This window comes from Amphiura filiformis, chromosome 9 (assembly GCF_039555335.1).
Source record: "Amphiura filiformis chromosome 9, Afil_fr2py, whole genome shotgun sequence".
Classification (NCBI taxonomy): domain Eukaryota; kingdom Metazoa; phylum Echinodermata; class Ophiuroidea; order Amphilepidida; family Amphiuridae; genus Amphiura; species Amphiura filiformis.
The window spans coordinates 31,542,324-31,559,358 of NC_092636.1; the positions used below are offsets into that span (position 1 = coordinate 31,542,324).

Consider the following 17,035-nt stretch of genomic DNA (forward strand, 5'->3'; position numbering starts at 1 on the left):
AACCCAGTTTTAAATTGCTTGATCATCGTGGATGTTTGGAAGTAAGTTCTCTTCTGAAGTCACCATGTATCTATCAAGAATGATTACGGATCTTCTTGAAATATTTGCATGTGTTTCCTTAGTTGTATCTGGTAAGTCTCTTTGTGACGCGATCAAGCAAAATCAGTCGGAACTCAGCAATATTGATTTTGAGATATAGCCAAACAAAGCGAATATTTCCTTTTGTTTCCTCTTGTTTTGGAAACACTTTAATTGCTAATATCTTTGGAACTGATTGTCCAATTTCAATGGGTTTTTCTGCAAAAGCAGCTTTGTAAATGCTATTTAGTAGCCTATAAGAAACTGAAAATTTAATATTTCCGAGTTCCGACTGATTTTGCTTGATCGCATCACATTTTTGTTCTGGTTGTGAACGAGATGGGGTACGAGTTATGCTGCAGTTGACACGGTCAGATTACATTGCAAGGCTTATTTGCTAATCTTTGCATGTAGGCCTATATAAAATCAGAAAGTGAATTTGAACATAGGGGTTTCTTGTAAACAAGGCGTAACATTTGTTATTAATAAATATAGATAAAATATTGTTATTCTTGTTTACTTCGTCTGAAAAACATCAGTTTTTATCTGCAAATTATAGCTAACTATCGACAGAAATGTTGAATAATCACATTATAAATAATAGTCTGTTTCTAAATATTCATAATTTTGTGAGTTGTCATAAGGAGCGAAGTGTGGTAATAATCAATTTCCCAAATGCATAGACTGTTCAAATTTTGATGATATTAAATTAATTTATCTGTTTGAAAAAGCCTGAGGGTGAAAAGGCACCTTTTTACATTTTGTGATCTTCAATACGAAATGTCAACATTTTTAATTGATGGCCGGCTTTTCATCCCAGCTACATACACTTTAAGTACATATCATATGCCATAAAATTTCAAAAAAATTCATAAATTTTTATGTATATGATGTGCTCTCATTTCTTACCAAAAATGCTGTGCAGACGTTGCATTCCGATCCCTTAGTCAGCTTTTGAAACTCATTTCAAAAGCTTGTTCCGTGTTTTTGACGCATAGTACATTTTGTGTACGCTTAGCTGGATATACTCTTGTATTGTGCTTTGTCAAATTTTTCGATGGTTGGAAGATAATCCACGTGGGACATCACTGGGAGACATTCGATAGCGTCAACGGCCGACTGGCAAACTATGTTCTCCCTGGGTAAAAGCTCTGAGTAATGCGCTACCAATCTCTCTATCTGTTTTGTCTTGTCTTTGATTATGTCACTTCATGTTGACTTCAGAGGGGCTGTTTTGCGTACGGTCGGGCCAACTGCTTTCTTGATGCCATCGTACATTCCTTTAACGTTCCCGGAATCAGGTGCTTGCTGGATTCTCGTTAATCGTACTCGCCTTATATTATACTCGTTTGTGCATTATTTGACCATCTTTTGGACATCCTTCCTAGCTGTTTGCAAGGTCTGCTGTGACTTGCCTGGTGGAGAATCGTTGTGGTCTTTCAGTACCATGCGCTTGGCCTTTATGAGTGGTTTTGAGTCTCCCAGCAATGTGTCAGCATACACAAGATACCAATCGTTGCTTTGACCTCCTTTCTTTTTCAGTAGCCGCATGGGTGACCGTTTTTATGTCATCGCACTGTTCAGTAGAAATAGAGTACATGTAATGTATATAGTTGGTATTCGTGGTTAGAGAAGTTGCCAGCAAGGTGTTGAAACTGGTTTACATGTCTGTGCGGGCATCCACACGAGGCTTCGCTTGCTGTCTTGATCGGTGGAACTTCTTGGGGAACAGTCTGATTTTCAAACACACAAGAGTGTGGCCAGAGTCGCAGTCTGCACTCTCATGACTATGGTATGTTCTAGTAACAATGAAATTCTCTAGAAGTGGCCTTCTGGTGATGATGAGATCTAATTGATTCCAATGTTTAGATCTTGGGTGTCTGTAGGAAACTCTGTGGTAAGGTTTGGTGCTGAAGAAGGTATTGGTGATGCAAAGGTTGTAGAAGGAGCACACTTCCAGATGACATTGAACATTGTCATTGGTCTTTCCGACTCTAAAGTGTCCAAGGCAGGTGGGCCATGATCATGATCAGACACTACTCAAACATTGAAGTCCCCCAGAATAATTCAAGGTTCTTGTGTTGGACACTCTTTGATAATGCTTTTCAGTTGGCTGTAGAACTCATCTCTGATGCCTGAACAAGCCATGCATGAGGGTGGGAGCATAGACACTTAGCAGGTTCACAAGTTCATCCGAGGTGTTAACACGTAGCAAAAGGAGAAGTTCAGTGGCGGAACTACGAAGTTCAACTGAATCAGTGAGTGTGTTCTTAACAGCAAATCCTACTCCATACTCACGAGTGTCCTCTTCTTTCTTACCTTATAGAAGGTATAATCACTTTCTTTCAAGCAGCCATAGTCGGCCAAACGTGCCTCTTGGAGGGCAGCAATATCAAACTGCAGGCGAAGGAGCTCGTTGGCTAATGGCAGTCTTCTTTATGTCACTGATGCTTTGAAGGTCATCGCCGGTCGTCATTGTGCGAACATTCCAGCACCCGAGCATGAGTGCAGGTTTTTTTCTTATTGTGTTCTTTGGAAAGAAAATTTATTGTAAATCAACTATTTGCATTAAGGACAACCATTGCATGAGACATCAAAAATAGCATTCGAATGGACATGACGAAAGGGACTTATTTATAGAGGCGATTGCCGCCGTAAGGCCAGTAATGAACACCCCTTAGTACAAAGAAAACTAATTTTACAATCGCATTATTACTTTTGTTTGCCCAATCTTGCACCATTTTTATTATCAATTCACTCATTTATATATTCGATGCATTAATTTAAAGCATGCCATGCTGCCTTTATCTTTTAGCAAGTCATGGTATGACGGATGGTTGGCATGGCAACGAAACTGAGTCCGTGGCGCCAAACTGGGAAAGTGGAGCTAATGACTTTTCTAACATTGAGAATGCGCTTATGAAATCATTATTAGACACCGGATATGACAAGAGACAGAGACCAGTGCAAATACCAAACCAAACCCTCAACGTTAACATTACTTTCTTGATCTTCAATCTTGTGGACTTGGTAGATAATTTTTTTATTCCTTTCGATAAATCATTGCTCACGATGCCTATTTTTGCAGGTTGTCATTGTAGGCCATTTTCGCGGCAACCAACTGGTTTAATTAAGTAATTCCACCACCCGAATTCGTTTTACATATAATTATTTGAATATTTCTCTTGAAGCTTTAGACATAAAAAAAAAATACACATAAACAAATAAAAAACAACAGAGCAAACAAAAATCTATAAACGTATTGTTTAAGCATCTCTTAAACAGCTCTGGGCCGGGCCAAAATGTGGAGGCCCCCAACTCACCGTAAAGAAACCATGTGTACTCAAATGGCAAGTTTTGGTATAAGATCGACAGCGGGAGCATTAGAATTTAAAGGCATACGGGCTACTATATAGGACTTAAGCGCGCGAAAATTTTTTTTTCCAATTTTACCCTATTTTGGCCCAGGCCCATCTGGCCCAATGGTAAATCGGGCCCTGCTCTTGAATTGCGGAACAGAGAACCGAGGACTTTAAATCTTAGTAATTCAGAATTACTGTATAACACGCACACACTGGACGTCTTATTTTTTAAATTTTATTCACAATTCTTGCAATTATTGTTAACGTTTTACAGGACGAAAAGAGCAGTGTGTTGACGACGTCGACGTGGTTATCGCTGGTGAGTAAAACAGGCCTTGATTTCCGCTTAAGGTGGTACTACACCCCCTGATCTGATAAATTGTGTGACTAATTTTGCATTTTTCTCAAAAAATAACAACACACTGGTAACAAAAGTTATGTACATTATAGGGGCAAGGAATCCATTGACTTCACTGAAATGTCAGTGATTCAAAACAAGTGGTTCATTATAATATGTTAAGAAATGAGGTACATTCTAGTGGTACCTTTTTTCTTATCATAAATAACGTACCACTTGTCCTGAGTCACTGAAACTAGATTCATTGCCCCTATAATATACATAACCTTTGTTACCAGTGTGTAGTTATTTTTTGAGAAAAATGCAAAAATAGTCACAAATTTATCAAGGGGTGTAGTACCACCTTAAACATTGAAAAATGTCTTGGCTTAACTGTGAAATCATCATTTGCATTCATTCTGGAAAAAAAACCTACCATACTGGTTATATGAAGTGATATGTTTTAAAGATACCATTAATTTGCGGCATGTTAATGTTTCATTTGAAAGGTGTGGTATGATTATCGCTTGACGTGGAACCCAGATAAACACGGAGGTTTACGATTTTTTAGTTTTGACGTCAAAGATATATGGACACCTAAAATATTTCTGCAAAACACGTAAGTATTAGGAGGCTTTAGGCAACGTGTTCTACGGGCGGACAGACCTTTCATGGACGATTTTGCAATACACTTCTAGTGCCCGTTTCTATTCATCGTTATGTATTCTTCTCCCGTGCATTATTTTCGCGAACTACCCTTCACAGCCCAAATTATATAAACCTGCACGCTAAACAATGCATTATCTAAAACCTGCACGCTAAACAATAGATTCTAGATAATACGTGCACGCTCAAATACTAGAAATACTACTTTCACATAACCATATAGTAGAGTTAGGTGACGCTTTCGACACAGAGGTCACATAACTATATAATTGTCTGTTCGATATAATATACCATCAAAAAAGTACGAATATACATTCTGTGGTGTTAAAATGGTATAGTTACAAACGGTGTTCTATAATAGGGTACAATTACCGAATAGGGTGCAACTCGTTAGACTTGAGTCCAGTCCTCGTTTACGGAGTTTAGGGTTAGGGTTTAGGGTTGGGGTAGGGCAGTCTTGTAATAAGACTAGTAGAGTTGCACCCTATTCGGCAATCGCTCGTGCAAAGGGCAGATCATTGTCATAAATTATTTGATTAATGACCTCAAATAAATCAAACATCAAATGAGAATAATCGAGCTTATATTAATTAAAAAAAGCCAAAAAAGGTGGATCATAATTATACAAGATGACACCATTGCAAAATATTCAGCATTTTACAAATGAAATCCATGTAGGCCTATATCTAAAATAACATAGCCGGGCCCGGGAAACACACACACTAGCGCATAATATCATGATCATGCTTTATAATACCATAGGCCTTCAAACACATGTGTTTGAAGGCCTATGATAATACTGAACAAATTGTTAAATCCCAATGTCGTGTGTTTTAATATAAGTAGATTTTAAAGTTCAAATTATAGAGCTATAAAGTCCAGTTGATATTCACCGTAGTACTAGTCGGACATCTAAATCGATCGTTTCCAACTGGTTCAGTGCTCTCTGTGTTCGAAACCACGATATTAAATGATCACAACATAAAGTCAATTGGTTACAAACCATGCGTGAATAAGTTACTAAAGTATGACGTATGGCGCAATCGATACCATTGATAGCTAACTTATACGGGATTGATTTTCTTTACCAGTTAAATGCTACGTAGCTGGTCAATGTCCTGACGGTGTTTTTAAAATGTAAGATATTTTCCCTAATATTAAAACTAATATAATGAATGCAGCAATTAATATTGCCTATTGTTTTAATAGGCCTACACTCAAAGTGTATGACGGATAATGTACTCGTGCAAATACATTCGTCAAGATAATTGCACTTGCCATGGAGTTATTGCATTTAGCTCTTGAGCCTATCGGCTCTCGAGCTAAATGCAATAACTCCACGGCACGTGCGATTATCTTGACGAATGCATTTCACTCAGTTCATTATCCTTATCATAATGATTGTGTTCCTGATATTTTCGAAATTTGGGTCAGCATTCATTTGTTTCCCAATTTTTCCCACAAAAATGTGATTCCCATTTCTTGTCAAATGTGGGTCGGTTAGGCCCGTAGAACAGGGTTTTTTGCTTTTTTCGTCGCCTTATATTTTCGGTTTCTTGAATGAACTTACTGTTCTTCAGGACTGTCGTAAATAGAGACGAATTTCATAGTTCTAGTCCAAATAAAACAGCACTTTAATACTGCGGACGTTTCGAAACCTGTCAGATTTCTCTTTCTCAACACTGATGAACACGAGACGTCCACAGTAAGTGATATGCTTTAATTGGAATAGAACTATTCCAATTCGTCTCTCTGTTCAGTTTCTGTTTTCGTTTTCGCTTTCGGGTGTCATAGCATGCACAGTGTGACCAATTGTTTTTATTCTAGCCTTATGTCACTCACTAACAAGGTGAAGGAAGTGAATTTCCGTTTTCGATTTCGTGAGTAAGGAGAGAGGTAGGGGATACGAGGAGGCGAGGAAAGGATAGGAGTGGGAGATGGGAGGAGATAGGAGGGAACATGAGAGGTTTTCAAACTAATTTCTATTCAGTTTATTTTAATTTTATAAAATTATTGATCGTACTAATCAATTTTGAAAATTAAGAGTAAAATACCACAGTAAATAAACAGATAAATAAGGAAAGTACAAAAACTAAAAAGATAAGAAAACTAAAAAAAAACATAACCGTATTAGAGGGAGGAAGAGGAGAGGCTGCAAATACAAGAACCAAATAAAATTAGGACACCATTTACACTGACAGACTGAAGATGTGAGCTGGAGGGGAAAGACAGAAAAATTATGAAAAAGAAAGGGGAGAGGAGGGAGAGAGAAGGGAAAGAGACGTTTTCCAAGTCTGAAGTCTTTTTGTTTAAGTGTCACTTTAATATGGACCAGTGTAACATCAAATTTGATTATGACCTAGGGTTATTAAAATCTAATTATTACGATGAGAGAGAGGGGGGGAGAGAGAGAGAGACAAGATTAAGAGAGACGTTATCATCCTGCTGAGTCGCTACTAAAATGATTTTACTGGGGAAATGTGCGTGAAGCGCGATCAAATTTGCAGTTGTTATACTAAAATTGGTAAAAATCAGGACAATGTGGCCTAAAACCGAGCCAAAAGTAAACGCACATAACAAATTTTGGTCAATTGTATCCCCGGCCGGTATTTTGAACCAGGGGGAAATTTCCCCCTTCCCCTCAGTTGATAGGCCTACGTAATGGTTTATAACTTTTTGCTTACTATTTACATCATTACAGCGCCGGAGACGGACCAGACGACCCAGCAGCCAATGGCATATCTAGGATAGTGGCGGCATGGGATGGCACAATGATAATGGATTCCCCTGGTATTATCAGTAGCCTGTGTGATGTGGATATAGGAAAGTTTCCCTTCGATACACAAATCTGTCCGTTCATATTCACTACACAAAATGTTCCTGATGACTTGGTACATTTACAGGTATATTATTACTTATAAATTGTGTAGTGAAAACTTATTAGGATGTAATTTAATCACCGTGGATTAAAAGTAATATGCAATGAGCTATAGAATATGATCAAAATATTATTGTAGGCTACTTTGTTTAATTGTTTTTATTTGTAATTTAGCATTATATATTTAATTTTTCATTTTAAAAGTATCGGTTCTTAAATTGAACTATGTGGAACTCCAAAATATGATGCTACAGTAAATTGTATTGGTCCTTGAATTGAACCATGCGGGACTCCAATACAATTCTAGAGCAAATTGGATTGTTTAAGTAATTAAGAATAATAAGAACAAAAACAACGATAAACGGTTACAATGTGGCCGTATACCTTGTTCAAAGCATTGTAAAATAAACATAATGTTTTTAACAAATAGTGTTTTCATGTTTTTATTATGTTTATTTAAATAATAAACATGGTGTTTTTAATAACATCTTAAGTTACTTCCATCTTATTTCGTCTCAAATGTGATAGGTTGGTCGCGGTGTAGTACGATCGCTTGATGCGGCAACATGGCGACTAGGGGACTCGTTAGATCACATCAGTTATGTTGTTACCGTCGATGTAGTACCACACATGTCACTAAACTACCCTTACGTGGAGTTCTATCTCAGTATGGAAAGACTTCCACAATACTATCTGTATACCGTCGGATTACCGTCTACCGCTGTGACTCTCTTGTCTCTTTTCACTTTTTGGTTACCGGCCGATTGCGGTGAAAAACTGTCATTCGTTGTGTCACTGATGCTGGGACTGACCGTTTTCCAACTAGTTGTGGCTGATACACTACCGGAAACCTCTTCAGATAAGCAGCCATTGCTGTCCACCTTTCTCCTCTTTAATCTGATGATGGTTGCTACAATCCTAACACTGAATGTGGTAACAATCACCGTACATTCAAGTCGAAGAAAGCTCAAGAATCGTCGTCTGCAAATGTTCCTTCTTGACTTATTACCTAATTTGTTCTGCGTTTACAAAGGTCCATCAGTTGAGGAGGAATGTGCAGTAAAACACAACGATGACAATGGAGCTGAAAATGGAATTCAATTTATAAAACCATCAAAAGTAGGTCCACAGGAGAAAACAGAAAATATCAAATCAGAAAAGTTCGATCTTACTAGCAACAACGTAGCTGTTAGTCCCTCAACGGTGCGTAGACGTTTATTATGCATGCTTTGTTCGAGTTGAAAGTACCAAAACTGGTACGATTTCGTTGACGTACAAATGACAAAAATCAATGCACTTGCCCTTAATTTTTTCCCCGCGACACTGCACTCCACCTTCGGGGTCGCACATTGTTCTGGTGGAAAAAAGTTTAAGGGCGCGTGCATGATGATTTATTTTTCATTTGGACTGCAATAAAATGATATTCAGTCGTTAACCTCAAATCATGCTATAGGTGCTCAGGGTCATTTGTACAGTAGTGAATAATAGTCCCGTCACTTTCGCAACCCCTGTACATGAGAACCTCGTCAAGATCCAACCTACTATTCGCCCTTAATAAGTAGAGATGTAAGATGATAAATTACCATAGCAATGGGTTTACACTATTTTAGAATGTTAAGGCCCTGTACTAATAAGCCCTGCTCGCGAGCCCCCTGCTCATCACTTGTGTATAGACTACGATGCCGCTCTTTTCAAAGACACTAATTTTACAGCCCGGTCTTGACATGTGCAGGTAATCAACATGATGTGAACATTCTGTGGAATTACGACCCAGGTCTTTATCGATATCACTGTATGGCGTCGTCTAGTGCAGGGCAATACATTTCCAAGACGAATTACTTCTACAGGGTATCTCAATAAAAATAGGCCCTGTGGATCGGGGGACATAACTTAAAATATTATCAGTAAAATTACAAATTTCTTCCCGATTCATTATCCATGAAGTGTCTTCTATAGATTGGTGCATAAATCATCAAAATCCGTTCACTCGTCACTGACATAATTGGGAAACTACATATAGACTCATTTTTGGACCCTTCCAATGGGATAATACACATTAACAATAATGTGCTGCATTATATTTTAGAATTGAAGAAATTAATGATGTTAAGGGTTGACTAAGTATTGTTGGTCGAAACAGCCAAAAAGATAGATTTTCATTATCTAAATCAATATAGTATTGAGCAATAATACCTTGATGGTTTGCAAAACTTCATACAGGGTTTAACAATAAAATTTATACAATTGCATTTTGACTTCTCAGGAAAAAACTAAAAGAGTTATGGCACAATTGTTATATGCAATACAATCAGTAATATCTTGGCTAAAAGAAGACGTTTATTTGGTCTCTTTACTAGCTTGGGTTCAAAAGTTATGTCCGATTAATTAAAACGTCCAGAAAACGTGTTGGGCCACTTTTGTCATGTTTGCGCATATCAAGTTTGTACCGCGTAGATCTGCTTATCGTGCATTAAACATCAAAGAACTGACACAAAAGAATTATAAGTCGTGTTTCTTCATATAATTAACATGAACTTAATGACAATATGATCTTTCTTTAAAATCTATAAATGAAGTTATGAAATTTCTTTCAAATTATCTTATAAATAAAGTAATTTCTCATATCCCTGAGATATCGTTGGTAAAACTGAGAACAGTTTTGCATCTATAAGTACAAAACAATAGGATTTTGAAATTAAGTTCAGCTTGGCTTCTAGCTGTTCTGGGGCGACCACTATTGCCAGCATTTCTGTTAACAAATTCCACATACATCTCATACTTATATGTAATTGTATGCTTTGATGGAAGACATGAGTTTGGAAAATGAGCTATAAACAATCTTATGGTTTCTGCTTGACTCCATGTGCTACCGAATGTCACAACCATAAAAATACGCTCTTCCAACGTGAATTGGGGTTGAAGTTGTTGAGCTGCAGCCACGATTTCTAGTAAATGAGGTTGTTATGTCAGTGATTAGTTGTGACTTTCCAAAACTCAAGGAGATATTCTATTATGTAATCATTTCTACCACTTCGAATACCCCATTGTTTACAACTACCTATCATAAGAGCATCGTCCATGGTTCCAACTCTATTCAGTCACTTTTGTAACAGTTTAGACAAAAGTGGCCCAAGCGGTTTTAAGACTAGGTTACATAATTAGCCATATCTTCACTTTTATAACGTCGATTTTATTGAAACAAAGCTTAGCTGATGGCTAAAGAAATTATCTTGATAGACATATAAATATCAAACCACAACAAAAGCGGCATACTTGTGTCATTCTATTTTCAAAATTGTACAAATTTTATTGTTACACCCTGTACTTTGAAAACTTGCTTGATTTATTGCTGTTAACGAATTATGTACGTTTTACCAAAGTGATGTTGTTTCATCCCTCTTTACAACATAACTCGAGAACCACAGGACCTACAAAAGTATATCTGTAATATCAATGCAATTTTTTCTACCAAAGCTCACTACCATTCGCAATATGATGTGAACTACCAAATCGCAATAGTTTGAAATAGTGTCAAACCTTAACTCCCAGTGTTACTAGGTAGGAGATAACTTGACTGATCAGCAACTATGAGCTACTATGCCTCTTTTCTGTTATTGATGTTGTTAATATCAATTTTTGTTTATTTCACCATCAATACTATCATGTGGACATTTCATTTTGAGGGAACCAATTTCTTTTGAATCAAATATTTCAGCCACTTCAATATAAAGTTCAGCACATCAGATAATTCGCGATATAATGTCACTTTATAGGAAATGATTAAAATTGATATTTTGAAATTTAACAGTCCTCAAAGTAAATTGTATAAATTTAATGATATGTATGTATATTTAAAGTGTATGCAACTGGGACAAAAAAAGCGTCTATCATATGAAAATTTTGACCTTTCATATTGAAAATAAAGATTGTTTCACCAAAACACACATCCCAGCTACATACACTAAACTAAGGACATATCATTAGATTTATGAAGTTTACTTCGAGGATGGTTAAATATCAAAATACAAAAAAGTATCAAATTTTAATAATTTGCATAAAATGTGTGTTATATCATTTTCGCACCATTGTTAAGCACACACTTCGTGGTTTTTGAATCTTGAAAAATGTTTTATTTTACTGCCGATATTTTAAGTTATGCACCACTTTCCATAGGGCCTATTTGTATTGAGACACCCTGTATAGTACTGCAGAATAATCAATTTTAATGTCACAAGGTGATACAAGTAATAGAATTGGCATAATACTATATACTTATTGTAATTGATTTGGAGTCAAATTTCTGTTTTGACCCACGTGGAGCTCAAATGTTGATCTGAATCCGGAACGATAAGTCCTAGATAGGTCAAGCTATATTATTTTGGAATCATTTCAAATTTGAGCCCCATATAAACTCTGACCTTGGAATTACGGAATTGCACAAATGACTACCGTGTTTTCTTATTAAGAGACCCACAAGGAGAATATATGCCAATGATGCTGCTTGTATTGGGCTCAATTATTGATTCGATAATCTTCAGAGCTATTACACGTTTAAGCTTACAGACGATTACATTACAAGAATAATAAAATAATAAAATCTTCATGTTCAATTTCTCTTTCATTTACCATTACAGGTACCGGATATGATGATATTTGCTGAAACTTTGGATCGAATTTTCTTTTTTTCTTCTCTGCGCAACATATTTGATTGGTATATTTGTAATCATTAGTGAACTGGGCATATAATCATGAGTGATGATCTCGGAGAACTCATTCTACAAAGAAATGAAACATTATTAGGCGACGAAAAATTCTGGGAGGGCGGACCTTTCAAGTAGAATCGCTCGGTGGACCGGGGGTCACTCACTACTTGACTTGCTACGCACCCGCGTCCAAGAAAAACGTCTAAAAGGGTATCGTTTTTCACCACACAGCGTCGTCGACGTCTTTTTCAAAAAGGGGTACTTTTTCAGAAGGCATCGCCATTTAGGGGTCCTTTTTTAGCCGAATCCTTAGACGTTTAAGGTTGGTAATATTATTTTTGAATGAGTTTGCACTAATTTGATCAAAATCACCACTTTTTAATTGATTCTTGTTACCTTTGTGCATGTTTTCTTTAGTATCTATATGTCTGCAACATCAAAAAGACACCTTGGGTATCAAATTAGCTCATTTTCCTTTATACGCCACTTAGATATTAGATATTTCTCAGTTGACGCCATTTAGGGTATGGTTTTTGCATGTGCTACGCCATTTAGGGTAGGATTTTGCATGTGTTTCGCCATTAAGGGTTGCAATTTGGTTATGTGAAAATTCGCCATTAAGGGTACCGTAGCAAATTTGTGTGATGGTCCCACCCCCACCCTACCGGGTCGGTGGTACGTTTTGATTTTTTTTCCTTTTTTGCAAGTGACTATAAAAATCACCAAAATATGTAAATACATTTCAATTATTGTGCACCTTTCCCATCGCTTCGCTTCTGTTTTGTCAATCAAAATAAATCTACATTTTGCCTAGACTATGCCATAGTCGATTTGAGATAAATAAAAATATGGCAAATGATTACATTTAGCTCTGGCGATTACGTGATTTTAACGAATTTCCCCCAGAATTGTAAGTAGACTTTATCAATCTAATGTAAATGTAACATACTTAAAGTGTAAAGTGGGATGAAATATCAAAAATGTCAATTTAATTTGTCATTTAAACTTGTATTATGAATATCGCGTTGGTTTTAATCTATTGTGGTATTGCAAGGGATGTAACTAGCTATAACTCTGTCTTTTTTGTATAACAGCAAAAGAACAAATTGATTTAAATTTAATGCAGTTGTGATTTTGAAACAAGCAAACAAACGAATAAATACACAACATTAGATAATTATACACGAAACAAACGCATTTGTTATTTTTTGACATAATCGTCATGTATTAGGCTATATTACAAAAATACAGACCATATCTTGAGTTTTTCGGCTTTTTGTTGAAAAAAAAAATATTATATATGACTTTAAAATAACCTAATGCGCACGATTTTACTAAAAAAAAATATAACGCGCGCGGGAGCTTTGGATTTTTAATAAAGCCTATTACTTTGGTAATTCAAACCAGTTCACTTACTCCCCGCCCACATGTATTACATATTTTTACATTCACAATTCAAACCAGTTCACTTAGGCCTACTCCCCACCCACATGTATTACATATTTTACATTGGTAATTCAAACCAGTTCACTTACTCCCCGCCCACATGTATTACATATTTTACATTGGTAATTCAAACCAGTTCACTTATTCCCCGCCCACATGTATTATATATTTTTACATTCACAATATTCAAACCAGATCACTTATACTCCCCATCCGCATGTATTATATATTTTAAGATTGGTAATTCAAACCAGTTCACTTACTCCCCGCCCACATGTATTACATATTTTTACATTGGTAATTCAAACCAGTTCACTTACTCCCCGCCCACATGTATTATATATTTTTACATTCACAATTCAAACCAGACCACATGTATTACATATTTTTATATTGGTAATTCAATCCAGTTCACTTACTCCCCACCCACATGTACTTCCCACCCACTGAACCACACTGTTTTGTTTTATTTGCATTCGCCCTTGCGCACGAATGAATATTCATTTTAAATATATAATTGTGTGATATCGTCGTCTTAAAATAGGATTTTAATCAATATAAATTAACGATGACACCCCACCACAACTTTGCCATTTTGACTACTGTCCCTATATCGGGAATTATACAAAAGTTGTACATGATGAGATTGCCGATGCTGGCAAATCAGCACTTGCACCAAAAAGACATCATTTACCACACTGCACAGTATCCCCCATCTCTCACACTAATCCCCCCATACACACACCCACCCACCCTAAAAAATTACACACCCACTATGATGCAAGTATAGTTGAATGTAAAGTTTTACAAGAACAAACGCAATAAAGTAGTTCAACATAAACTGTCGCATTAAAGTCATTAGACATGTAGTTAGAGCTCATTTTTGTCATAACTGAATCTACAGGGTGTAACAATAAAATTTGTACAATTGCATTTCGACTTCTCAGGAAAAACTAAAAGAGTTATGTAACAAATGTTATATGCACTTTAATCAGTAATATCTTGGTTAAAAGAAGACGTTTAGTTGGTTTCTTTACTAGCTTGGGTTCAAAAGTTACGTCCGATTAATTAAATCGTCCAGAAAACGTGTTGGGCCACTTTTGCCATGTTTGCGCATATCAAGTTTGAACCGCGTAGATATACTTATCGTGCATTAAAGAACTGACACAAAAGAATTATAAGTGGTGTTTCTTCATATAATTTACATGAACTTAATAATAATATGATATTTCTTTAAAATCTGTAAATGAAGTCATGAAATGTCTTTCAAATTAAAATAAAGTACATTGATTTCTTATAGCCCTGATCTATCATTGATAAAACTGAGTTTTTGCATTAATAAGTACAAAATACTAAAATTTTGAAGTTAAGTTCAGCTGGGCTTCTAGCTGTTCTGCTGTGACCACTATTGCCAGCATTTCTGTTAACAAATTCTGCATACTTCCCACAGTTATATGTAATTGTATGCCTTGATGGAAGATGTGAGTTTGGAAAATGAGCTATAAACAATCTTATGGTTTCTGCTTGACTCCATGTGCTACCGAATGTCACAACCATAAAAATGCGCTCTTCCAACGTGAATTGGGGTTAAAATTGTTAAAACTGCAGCCACGATTTCTAGTAAATGAGGTTGTTATGTCAGTGCTTAGTTGTGACTTTCAGAAACTCAAGGATTATGTAATCATTTCTACCACTTCGAATACCCCATCGTTTAAAACTACCTAAGAGCTTCGTCCAATTGGTCCATGGTTCAACTCTATTCAGTCACTTTTGTAACACTTAGACAAAAGTGGCCCAAGCGGTTTTAAGACTAGGTTACATAATTGGCCATATCTTCACTTATATACCATCGATTTTATTGGAACAAAGCTTATCTGGTGGCTAGAGAAATGATCTTCATAGACATGTAAATATCAAACCAACAAATAAGCAACATACTTGTGTCATTCTACTTTCAAAATTATACAAATTTTATTGTTACACCCTGTATAAGTTACAAGCACACCCTCCATGATCACTTTTCAAATATTCCCTTTCATCACGTGTTGTGAAAATCCAGAAGAGCTTGAAATAGTTTCCCCAGCTTCAAAACTCAGTGTATCTTCTTCAATGTGTCTACCTACAGGGTATGGCATATATTCCACTTGTGGCTTCTCCAATGTCATGTACATTCGTCCATCATCCCCTGCACTCTTGTTGGACATCTCCACGTAAAAGTCGTCTTCTCCATTCACAGCAATAGTTGAAGGTCTACGAAGTTCCGTTGACGTCGTCTCAAGTTGACGTAATTTTTTGTACATTCCTAGGATCCATATGAGAAGAACAGTAGATAGCAGTATAGCTGATGCAAATGCTATCATCCACATCAGTGATTCTTGTTCATAAACTGAACATTCCACATTGCATATCTGAATGTTGCTGATGAAATCATTTGAATCTGTGGTAGTAATTTCATTGGAAGGCGTACCATCTGTATGTTTCTCGATGTCACTACTTTCAAAAACAAGCGGTCCAATGAAGCAGGTTTTGATGAATTCTGGAAATGCTGTACTTTTAATGGTACACAGAAGCACCGCACCGACGTCGCTGTGCTTTACGTCGAACTGCAGCTCCGAATATGCAATGTTGCCATTATTATATTCAGTATCAGTCATTATTGTAGAGTCTATTGTTCCATCGGAAACGCGACTCCATTCAAATGTCACCAGAGGTTTACTAACTTCAGAGGAGCAATTGAAAGTAACCACTTTGTCTGGTGACAATGTGATGTCATCAATTGCTGAACAAAACGGGTTGTTTGAACCTGGCGGATAATTGACTTCGATGGTGTGGTCTTCCTCCAGGATGTACCTTCCTTGTGATCGATCAAGTACGTGGCAGAAGTAGTCACCAGAGTCTCTTCGCGAAGCATCTGTAACCATTAAAAAGTAGACTACTGAACCATCGTCCTGGTTCCGCAAGGCGAGGAAGAATCTATCATCGATATTAGCCAATATGTCCTGATCCCATGACAATGTTTCAGATTCTATGTTCTCTGTGTGGCGGGAAATCGCGACCGATTGACTGGGTTCGAGACTCCATACTTGGCATTGAAAAGCGAGTACTTCGCCTTCGTTAATGTGGTCAAGTGGTGCGCTAGTGGATAGTCTAGTTGCCGCAAACACACTACTTATTGACACACATATAACGATAGTTATCCTAACATATTTCTTAACACGAAAGACCTCCATATTGAAATGATGCTGTTTAAAGATCAACCACAATAATAAACTCTATACACACGTTATTTGTTGGGTCACATGCATGGCTTGCATCCCGATATGACATCATAATTTTGAAACATAGTGTGTTAAATGGTAAAAACAAAACACTAAGTGGAAATGGTTTTCAATAACAAAGCAAGTTATTGTTGAAAGTGCACCAGCTGGTATGGTATAACGCTCCCATAACCATAACCAGATACCATAGTGTTAGACTGTTTTGCATATAATTTCGCCACATAACATTATCATGATTAATATCAAAGGCATAATTACTATTTATTGCTATTATTTTATTATTTATT

At 36.6% G+C, this 17,035-nt stretch overlaps 2 protein-coding genes across 2 annotated transcripts in view; both read left to right on the top strand.

Moving 5' to 3' along the window:
• The window catches only part of LOC140160864 (xaa-Pro aminopeptidase 3-like), a 122,977-nt gene that overhangs the window by 87,641 nt on the left and 18,301 nt on the right, over nucleotides 1-17,035 (top strand). The gene's annotated exons all lie outside the window — the stretch shown is intronic.
• On the top strand, nucleotides 65-8,809 carry LOC140160044 (neuronal acetylcholine receptor subunit beta-3-like). The gene is made up of 7 exons (XM_072183314.1): nucleotides 65-131; nucleotides 1,965-2,090; nucleotides 2,894-3,108; nucleotides 3,715-3,759; nucleotides 4,287-4,396; nucleotides 7,145-7,346; nucleotides 7,850-8,809. The coding sequence occupies exons 1-7, from the start codon at nucleotides 65-67 to the stop codon at nucleotides 8,561-8,563; spliced, it is 1,479 nt and encodes a 492-aa protein (XP_072039415.1). The 3' UTR covers nucleotides 8,564-8,809.

Bases quoted from the DNA above. Each gene is read 5' to 3' on its own strand.
- LOC140160044 (XM_072183314.1), top strand. From the start codon at position 65: ATGTATCTATCAAGAATGATTACGGATCTTCTTGAAATATTTGCATGT. The intron at 132-1,964 runs GTAAGTCTCTTT...GGGTGTCTGTAG, and splicing joins TGTTTCCTTAGTTGTATCTG to GAAACTCTGTGGTAAGGTTT. The intron at 4,397-7,144 runs GTAAGTATTAGG...ACATCATTACAG, and splicing joins AAAATATTTCTGCAAAACAC to CGCCGGAGACGGACCAGACG.